General features: G+C 43.1%; 1 protein-coding gene across 1 annotated transcript; it reads left to right on the forward strand.

The window, feature by feature from the left end:
* The first annotated feature begins 864 nt into the window (after positions 1-864).
* On the forward strand, positions 865-7,013 carry LOC114367316. Its single transcript, XM_028324471.1, has 2 exons — positions 865-3,184; positions 3,451-7,013. Exons 1-2 carry the CDS (start codon positions 969-971, stop codon positions 6,914-6,916), a joined length of 5,682 nt encoding a protein of 1,893 aa, XP_028180272.1. The 5' UTR covers positions 865-968; the 3' UTR covers positions 6,917-7,013.
* The last annotated feature ends 3,767 nt before the right edge of the window (positions 7,014-10,780 follow it).

Here is a 10,780-nt window from a genome sequence, read left to right on the forward strand (position 1 = left end):
TGAGCACAACCCCGCTATCTACAGTGACTTCTCCACCCCTCTTTTTGCCTCCAGGTTGTACATGGGGAATGCCACCTCCAGTCTGTGGAAGCCCCCAGCCCGCTGTATCTGAAGTTCCACCTCCTTTTGCTCAGCAGTCAGCACCAGTTCCGCAACCCAGTACCTCTTTCCCTCAAGCTGCAATGACTTATTCAGCTCCACTGATTCACACTATTCAACAAGAGGTTGAACCAATTTTCCAAGCTGAAAATGTTGTAACCTTCGACAAGATGGAAGAACTCCAAGAAAGATTTGATGGTATGCAAAGAGAAGTCGAGGCCCTCCGAGGAAGAGATCTGTTCGGGAAGGACGCCTGTGAATTATGCTTGGTCCCAAATGTTACTATTCCTCACAAGTTCAAGGTGCCAGACTTCGAGAAGTATAAAGGAAACTCTTGTCCCCGCAGTCACTTGGTGATGTACGCGCGGAAAATGTCCATGTATACTGACAATCATAAGCTGCTTATTCATTTCTTTCAGGACAGCCTGGTTGGGGCCGCTCTGAAGTGGTATATGAATTTGGACAGTGCGAGCATTCGTACTTTCAATGACCTGGGTGAAGCGTTCATCCGACAGTATAAGTACAATCTGGACATGGCCCCAGATCGTGATCAACTCCGTGCGATGACACAAAAAGAAAAGGAAACGTTCAAGGAGTATGCCCAGCGTTGGAGGGAAGTGGCTGCCCAGATTGTCCCGCCGTTGGAAGAAAAGGAAATGACCAAAATATTTCTGAAGACCCTGAGCCAGTTTTATTACGAGAGAATGGTTGCAAGTGCACCAACCGACTTCACCGAAATGGTCAACATGGGGGTGCGATTAGAGGAAGGTGTCCGAGAGGGACGTTTGACCGGGGAAAGTGCCCCTGCCGCAATTAATGCCAAGAAGTTTGGAGGCCACTTTGCAAAGAAGAAAGATCAAGAGGTGGGAATGGTAGCTCATGGTAAGCCTCAGCAGAATTTCACCCCATATCGTCAGGTTGCGAATGTCGCATCCACTATTCCAAACCCACCATATCACCAACAAAGGCCACATTACCCCTACCAATACCCTCCACAACAATACCCTCCACAACAATACCCCCCACAACAATACCCTCCACAGCAATACCATCAGCCACAATACCCTCAAAAACAACAACATCGCCCGCAGACCCCCCAACAACCATATCACTCACAAAACCGCCAGAAAACAACCTTTGATCCAATCCCAATGAAATATGCTGACTTACTCCCCGCCCTGCTCGCCAAAAACCTTGTCCAGGTCAGAACACCCCCTCGTACACCAGATGTTTTACCTCCCTGGTTTCGTCATGATTTAACCTGCGCTTTCCACCAAGGGGCCCCAGGTCATGACGTTGAAAACTGCTATGTCCTGAAAAATGAAGTGCAAAAACTAGTCCGGGCCAACTTGCTATCCTTCAAAGATCAGAATCCCAATGTTCAGGCGAACCCTCTGCCGAACCATGGGCCTGCTGTCAACATGATACAAGATGGTGATGAAGACGGTGTCATCCTGAACGTCCGACACGTTCGAACTCCCCTGGTCCCAATACATATCAAGATGTGCGAGGCAGCTCTGTTTGACCATGATCATGCAGCATGTGAAATATGTCCTGTGAATGTAAAAGGATGCCCGAAGGTACAAGAGGACGTACAAGGGCTGATAGACAGCAGAGAACTTATCATCACGAGGAAGGACAAAGAAGTGTGCGTCATTACCCCCGAGTTTCAACGGTTGGAAATAAGCTATAACAGTGGGGAATCAACTACTACTCCACTGGTGATTAGCTTGCCAGGACCCATGCCGTATGCTTCTCTAAAAGCGGTCCCTTACAAGTATAGTGCCACGATGTTGGAAGGTGGGCAGGAGGTGCCTTTACCCTCTCTGACTCCTGCGATTTCTGTGGACAACATTGCTAGTGACAGTAAGGTTCTGAGGAATGGACGTGTTATCCCCACATTGTTTGCAAAGAAAGTGAATGATCCGGCAGTTAAACAGGCGACAGTGAACGGCCCCGGTACAAAGAAGGAAGTAGGCCAATCCAATGGGACTAGCAAGAATTCTGATCATGACGAAATTCTGAAACTGATCCAGAAGAGTGAGTATAAAGTAGTAGACCAGCTGCTGCAAACTCCCTCTAAGATATCCATTTTGTCTCTGCTATTGAACTCAGAAGCACACCGTGAGGCTCTAATGAGGGTGTTAGACCAAGCTTTTGTGGAGAGGGACGTGACTGTTAATCAATTGGACAGTATAGTAGGAAACATTACCGCCTGCAATAATTTAAGTTTTAGTGATGAAGAGCTTCCTGAGGAGGGGAGGAACCACAATCTGGCTTTACATATATCGGTGAACTGCAAGTCTGATGCTCTGTCGAATGTACTTGTGGACACTGGTTCCTCATTGAATGTAATGGCCAAATCCACATTAGATCAACTTTCTTACCGGGGGCCCCCCATGAGAAGAAGCGGGGTGGTTGTCAAAGCGTTTGATGGATCAAGAAAGTCTGTTATCGGGGAGGTTGATTTGCCCATTACAATTGGGCCGTTTGTTTTCCAAATTACATTCCAGGTGATGGATATCCAAGCCGCATACAGTTGCCTCTTGGGTAGGCCGTGGATCCATGAAGCTGGGGCCGTGACATCCACTTTGCATCAAAAGCTGAAGTTTGTCAGAAATGGGAGTTTGATCACTGTGAGTGGAGAGGAAGCCTTGTTGGTTAGTCATTTGTCAGCTTTTTCCTTTATTGGTGCTGATGAAACAGAAGGAACCTCTTTCCAAGGCCTGACTGTAGAGGGTAAAAAGCCAGAGAAAAATGAAGTATCTTTTGCTACTTGGAAGAGCGCACAGAAAGTGGTGCAGGAAGGAACAGGTGTAGGATGGGGAAAAGTTGTGCAGTTGCTAGAGAGTAAAAACCGTGAAGGACTGGGATTTGCTTCTTCTGCAGGATCCGCAACGAACAGTGTTGGATCAAGCTCCATTACTAGCACCTTTTGTAGCGCCGGGTTCATCAACAACTCGCCAGAAGCCAATGCTGTCTTGGAAGATGTTCCTGAAGAGATAGTACTTGCATTTGTCACACCTGGAAAATTTGTTCGCAACTGGGACGCGGTTGACATCCCTTCAGTAGTTCATGCATCAAAGTAATGTGTCTTTGTTTTTTCTGTTTGTTTGTTTTTCAAAAAAGATCCTTTCGTCTTGCCCAGGACGAAAGCGCAATCATGTAGGGCTGTTTTGTTTCAAGCACTACTCTTATTAATGGAAAATGTGGTTTATCCTGATTGCTCTTTCTGGAAAATGGTAACACAAAAAACCCAAAATATTTTATTTTTGTTTTCCGATTTCAATTAATTATAAAAAGTCTGCATTGTTCACTCATTTTCTAAAGTCAATCATCAATCATATGCAGACTAGGCATTTATGAGCCCGTTGAACATAATAACCCTGCACTCTCTCCCAACTTCGAATCTCCTGTCTACGAGGCTGAAGAGGAGGAGGATGATGAAATCCCAGAGGAACTTGCTCGGTTATTGGAATATGAAAAGAAAACCATTCGGCCTCATGAGGAGGTAGTAGAGGTGATTAACTTGGGAACCAAGGAAGATAAGAAGGAAGTCAAGATTGGGGCATCGCTTGAGGCAACTGTCAAACGAAGGGTGATTGAATTACTCAAAGAATACGTCGATGTGTTCGCATGGTCGTACCAAGATATGCCCGGCTTGGATCCCCGTATTGTGGAGCACCGTTTGCCTTTGAAGCCCGAATGCCCACCGGTCAAACAGAAACTGAGAAGAACTCGCCCTGACATGGCTCTCAAGATCAAAGAGGAAGTACAGAAGCAGATCGATGCAGGTTTTCTTGTCACATCAGAGTATCCTCAATGGTTAGCCAACATAGTGCCTGTTCCAAAGAGGGACGGCAAGGTCAGGATGTGCGTTGACTACTGGGATTTGAACAAGGCTAGTCCGAAAGATGACTTTCCTCTACCTCACATCGATGTATTGGTTGACAGCGCTGCAAAGTCCAAGGTCTTCTCTTTCATGGACGGTTTCTCTGGGTACAATCAGATCAAGATGGCAGTTGAAGATAGAGAAAAGACATCTTTCATCACGCCTTGGGGCACCTTTTGTTACAGGGTAATGCCCTTTGGGTTGATAAATGCAGGTGCCACTTACCAAAGAGGCATGACCACTCTCTTTCATGACATGATGCACAAAGAGATAGAAGTGTACGTGGATGATATGATTGTCAAGTCAGGCACTGAAGAAGAACATGTCGAGTACTTGCTGAAGATGTTTCAACGGCTGAGAAAGTACCAACTTCGACTGAATCCCAACAAATGTACCTTTGGTGTTAGATCTGGAAAACTCTTGGGTTTCATTGTCAGTCAGAAAGGTATTGAAGTAGATCCTGACAAGGTCAAGGCCATTAGAGAAATGCCGGTTCCACAAACAGAGAAACAAGTGAGAGGTTTTCTTGGGCGTCTAAATTACATTTCTCGTTTCATCTCGCACATGACAGCCACGTGCGGACCTATATTCAAGTTGCTTCGAAAAGATCAAGGGGTTGTTTGGACCGAAGATTGTCAAAAGGCTTTTGATAGTATCAAGAATTATCTGCTAGAACCTCCAATTCTTATACCTCCAGTTGAAGGAAGACCTCTGATTATGTACTTGACTGTGTTAGAAGATTCTATGGGCTGTGTGCTCGGACAACAGGATGAGACCGGAAGGAAAGAACATGCCATCTACTACTTGAGCAAGAAGTTTACAGATTGTGAGTCCAGGTACTCCCTACTTGAGAAAACTTGTTGTGCACTAGCCTGGGCTGCCAAGCGTCTTCGTCACTACATGATTAACCACACCACCTGGCTAATATCCAAGATGGACCCGATCAAGTATATCTTCGAGAAACCCGCTCTGACAGGAAGAATTGCTCGTTGGCAGATGTTGTTATCCGAGTATGATATCGAATACCGCACCCAGAAGGCAATTAAGGGGAGTGTTCTTGCTGATCATTTGGCTCACCAACCAATTGAGGACTATCAACCCATCAAGTTTGACTTTCCTGATGAAGAGATTATGTACTTGAAGATGAAGGATTGTGATGAACCATTGCTTGGAGAAGGTCCAGATCCCGAGTCTAGATGGGGTTTGATTTTTGATGGAGCCGTGAATGTCTTTGGCAATGGAATTGGGGCAGTTATTATCACTCCTGAAGGTAATCATCTCCCTTTCGCTGCAAGGTTACAGTTCGATTGCACCAACAATATGGCAGAATATGAAGCATGTATCTTGGGCATTGAAAAAGCCATCGACTTGAGAATCAAGAACCTTGACATTTACGGGGATTCAGCTCTCGTAATCAACCAAATCAAAGGAGAATGGGAAACTCGCCACCCCGGCTTGATTCCATACAAAGATTATGCAAGGCGTTTGCTAACCTTCTTCAACGAAGTGGAGCTTCACCACATCCCTCGTGATGAGAACCAGATGGCAGATGCGTTAGCAACTTTATCCTCCATGTACGAAGTGAGTCACCGGAATAATTTGCCAACAATCAGAATTCAGCGCCTCGAGAGGCCCGCTCACGTGTTTGCAGTCGAAGAGGTTGTTGATGATAAGCCCTGGTTCCATGATATCAAGTGTTTCCTTCAAAGCCAGGAATATCCACCCGGAGCATCCAACAAAGACAGGAGAACTTTGAGAAGATTGTCTGGTAATTTCTTCCTAAATGGGGATGTTTTGTACAAAAGAAACTTTGACATGGTACTACTCAGGTGTGTAGATAAGCAAGAAGCAGAACTTTTGATGCATGAGGTACATGAAGGCTCCTTTGGAACTCACTCCAATGGACATGCAATGGCTAGAAAGTTGTTGAGAGCAGGTTACTACTGGATGTCGATGGAAACAGATTGTTGCAAGCATGCCAGGAAGTGCCACAAATGCCAGATTTATGCTGACAAAATTCATGTACCACCAACTACACTTAATGTTCTTTCTTCTCCGTGGCCCTTCTCTATGTGGGGCATCGATGTGATTGGTAGAATCGAACCGAAAGCTTCAAACGGGCATCGTTTCATTCTAGTGGCTATTGATTACTTCACCAAGTGGGTTGAAGCAGCATCTTATGCAAATGTGACTAAGCAAGTCGTGGTCCGCTTTGTCAAGAATCAGATCATCTGCCGTTATGGTGTGCCCAACAGAATCATTACAGATAATGGAACGAACTTGAATAACAAGATGATGAAAGATTTGTGTGAAGAGTTCAAGATTGAGCATCACAATTCTTCTCCCTACAGACCTCAGATGAATGGCGCAGTTGAAGCTGCAAACAAGAATATCAAGAAGATAGTGCAGAAGATGGTTGTCACATACAAAGACTGGCATGAGATGCTACCGTATGCTTTGCATGGGTACCGCACTTCAGTGCGTACTTCAACAGGGGCAACCCCCTTCTCTTTGGTGTATGGTATGGAAGCAGTACTCCCTGTGGAGGTTGAGATTCCATCAATGAGAGTTCTAATGGAGGCCCAGTTATCAGAAGCTGAATGGTGCCAAAGCAGATATGATCAGTTGAATCTAATTGAAGAAAAACGCATGAAGGCCTTGTGCCACGGACAACTTTATCAACAGAGGATGAAGCAGGCTTTCGACAAGAAGGTTCGTCCTCGTGTGTTTCAAGAAGGAGATCTTGTGCTCAAGAAGGTTTTATCGTTCCAACCCGATTCTAGGGGCAAGTGGACGCCTAATTACGAAGGCCCATATGTCGTCAAGAGAACTTTCTCTGGTGGTGCGCTGATTCTTACAACTATGGATGGGGGTGAGCTTCCCCGTCCCGTGAATGCGGATGCAGTCAAGAAATACTTTGTCTAAAAATAAAAGAACAGCTCGGTAAGTCGAAAACCCGAAAGGGCGGCTTAGGCAAAAATGAGCGTCTCGGTGGGTCGAAAACCCGAAAGGGCGGCCCAGGCAAAAAGTAGAGACATCAAACAGAAAAAATAATTAGCCTGATAGGTCGAAAACCCGAAAGGGCGATCTATGCAAAAGTTAAGGATCAAAAGACAAAGTAACTGCATCGAGATGATCTTTGTTCATTTGGGGCACAATGGAATGTCAAGGAGACCCTGAATCTGAAGCATCCAAACAGTGGAATTCAAGGTTGTCAGAGGGAACAACGGTTATTGTGTTCAATGAACCTTCGATTTATATTTATCATTTTCCAAACTTTGTAAGATCAGTGGAGCCATGCCATTGGCAGGTCACCACTCTTTCAAATAAATTTGAGCCTGTTGCCTTTCATTTGGAATTCTCATTTATTCAGCTTATAAAACCTTTCCTTTTTTATGGTAGCATTTGAAACAAAATATTTCTCAAAATCATAAATTTTCTTTCATGTCTTTTTTTGAGAAGCACAAACAACAAAACACTTTTTCTTTGAATTCGTGAATAGATGAAGGGTGTGTCAACAGCTACCCTGAGAATGGACAAACCTTGCAGGTTGCACGTGGTCAATTGCTTTTTTTCAAAAAAAAAAAAAAAAAAAAAAAAAAAAAAGAGCATGACCACAGAAGCACCAGCTCTTCTACCATGTTTTTGGATTGGCACGTTCTCCCCAAGAAATGTTTATTCCCCATCAGTTGCTGCGGGCTTTACCCCGTCACTATTTTGATATACCCTAGTGGCATCATCCCCATTGAAGATTGCCGAGTGTTTGTGATGCGACGTCGGGTCACTTTCAATCTTACCTGTCCAATCTTGTTCCATCCAATTTATCATTCATACAATCATCCAAGTCAATCCTCCATACAGTCATACAAGTCGTGTCGTCATTCAGGCATTCATACATATACACATTCATGCATATACAATAAAGACAATATCATGCGTACATGGCTGCATTAACCATCATGAATCTTGCTTCAATTATCTTTTCATTTCAATCAATCATGAATAATTTGTAACCTTCTATTTCCCCAAGTGTCATCCCCAGTGTGTCTGATCCAAAGATGTCACCTTCTCTCCGCCAAGTGGCAATTTCTTTAATGAACAGCTTGTGCATCATTTGCCTCTGTTTCATGTCATCAGTTGACTAGTTCGGCAATAACCTGAACAGTTGACATTTATCTTTGTTTCTTATCAGTTGGCTAGTTCGGCAATAACCTGAACAGTTGACATTTATCTTTGTTTCTTGTCAGTTGACTAGTTCGGCAATAACCTGAACAGTTGACATTTATCTTTGTTTCTTATCAGTTGGCTAGTTCGGCAATAACCTGAACAGTTGACATTTATCTTTGTTTCTTATCAGTTGGCTAGTTCGGCAATAACCTGAACAGTTGACATTTATCTTTGTTTCTTGTCAGTTGACTAGTTCGGCAATAACCTGAACAGTTGACATTTATCTTTGTTTCTTGTCAGTTGACTAGTTCGGCAATAACCTGAACAGTTGACATTTATCTTTGTTTCTTATCAGTTGGCTAGTTCGGCAATAACCTGAACAGTTGACATTTATCTTTGTTTCTTATCAGTTGACTAGTTCGGCAATAACCTGAACAGTTGACATTTATCTTTGTTTCTTGTCAGTTGACTAGTTCGGCAATAACCTGAACAGTTGACATTTATCTTTGTTTTTGGTCAGATTGACTAGTTCGGCAATAACCCGAACAGTTGACATTTATCTTCGATTCTGGTCAGTTGGCTAGTTCGGCAATAACCCGAACATCTGACATTTATCTTTGTTCCTTTGTCGTCAGTGGCAGTTCGTCGTCAACCCGAACAGCTGACATTTACCCCCAGTAAAACCATGTGATCCCCAGTCGGACCCCTTTTCTTTAACAAAATCGGGTACCATTTGGTTTTGTTATTCCCAGTCGAGCCATTTACCTCGTCTTGCATTCATACTTGCATCGCAAGCATTCGCAACATTACGTGCATAACAGTGCATTCATAGCATTTTGTAGTTGAAATTGGTCAAAAATGGTGTACTCTGTATTTAAATCTCTTCGACCCGTCGCTTTAAAAGTTTCACTTTTAAATCTCCGTAACGAAGAGACTTAAATAGGGGCATCTGTCATACCCCATTTTTGACCCGTTTTATTTCTTTTTTTCTCGTCTTTTAAGCCGGAAATTTCCATCATTTCAGATGAAATTTCGGCAGGGAGGTATTTTAAAATACCTCATTTTTGTTTTGAAGACGCCCCCTTTTTTATTTATTTATTTACCTTTTTTATTATTATTTTTTTTTTTTAGTTATTATTTTCTTCTTTTTTTTTTTTTCCTTTTATTAAGTGTTTTTATTATTTCCGTTTTTTATTAATATCTTTATTAGTATCCTTTTTTCGTTTTTTATTTTATTTTTATTTTATTTTATTTTATTTTATTTTTGCTGTTTTATATTTTGTTTTTTTTTTTTTTCCTTTCCTTTTTTTTTTTTTTTCCTTTTTCTTCTTTTCTGTCTCTTTTTTGGTCCAGGCCCAGAGGGGCTCTTCGTTTTTTTACCCTAATTATGTCCTTTAAATGCTGCATTAATTACTGTGCATGTCAGAGGGAGAGAGGAGGGAATACGGACAGCCAAAGCGCCGGAACAGCCAAGAGCCACCACTAGCCACCACTCAGTGCCCCTCTTCTCCTCCGTGAACCACCACCATCGGCCTAGCCACCACTCAGCGCCACCCTCCCCCTCCGTGAACCACCAACACAAAAAAAAAAACCAAAATCATCTTGCTCATACTATTCATTTCCTTCCCTAGAAATCGAAACGTTAGAACAGAAACCCACGCAAACACAGTAACCCACTCACTCACGCGGCCTAAAGCCTACATCAGAACCACCACCATCGGCCAAGCCTACACCAACCACCACTATCGGCCAAGCCCACACCAAACACCACCAACCACAAGCACTGCGTCAAACACCCACACCCACACAACCCAAGCTGTAACCGTTTTTACTCTGAAGCTTAAACGATAACATAAGGACAAAGGTAGTTCACTTTTTTTCTAAGATTCAAGGCTAGATCTAGGCTTTATCAGTATTGGTTTTCAAAAAATAACGGTGGATTTGAGAACTAGGGGAAAAGAGGAATTCAAAACATGTAGTTTTTTTAAAAAAAGGAGGAGACTCTGTTTCCGACGCGGAGGCGCCGCCACCCATGGCCAGCCAGCCACTGCGCCGGTAAACAACTTCCGGCGGTGTGTGTTAGAGAGAGAAGAGAGCTTTTGAGCGTTTTTTTTTAGAGAGAGAAAGAGGTTGGATTTATGTTTTTTTGTGTTTACTTTCTAATTTATACTGCTGCCATGACCAAGACTATGGTGCACGCGGATCTCTGTGTCCCCATGGACCATCAGGGTTGAACCGTTAGATCCTAGATCTAACGGCCAATGTTATCCCCTGTTTTGATCAGATGCGTCTCACCTCTTGGTTTTTACTTTGTTCTTTTTCTCTTGTGACGTTTGATTAAGATCTAATGGCTAAGACTGTGTCTCCCCATGATCAAATCTGGACGCTTCGATCAATCTGACGATTCAGATTTGATCTGTTAAGCCCACTTTTTTTTTTTTTTTTTTTTTTTTGAGCCCATTTCCTTTTTTCTGTTCCTTCTAGTATTTTACTTTCTGCACTTCCCTGTTACTTCTGCACCCCCTTTTCTTCTCTTTTTTTTTATTACATTTTTTTTTATGCATTATATTTACTTTATGCCCTTGCATTTTTAATTTTCTTTATTTATTTTCCAGCACCATA

Source organism: Glycine soja, chromosome 9 (genome assembly GCF_004193775.1).
Source record: "Glycine soja cultivar W05 chromosome 9, ASM419377v2, whole genome shotgun sequence".
NCBI classification, from domain to species: Eukaryota; Viridiplantae; Streptophyta; class Magnoliopsida; order Fabales; family Fabaceae; genus Glycine; species Glycine soja.

Coding starts and splice junctions, on each gene's coding strand:
- LOC114367316 (XM_028324471.1), top strand. CDS start 969: ATGGTAGCTCATGGTAAGCCTCAGCAGAATTTCACCCCATATCGTCAG. Junction 3,185..3,450: donor TCAGTAGTTCATGCATCAAA/GTAATGTGTCTT, acceptor AATCATATGCAG/ACTAGGCATTTATGAGCCCG.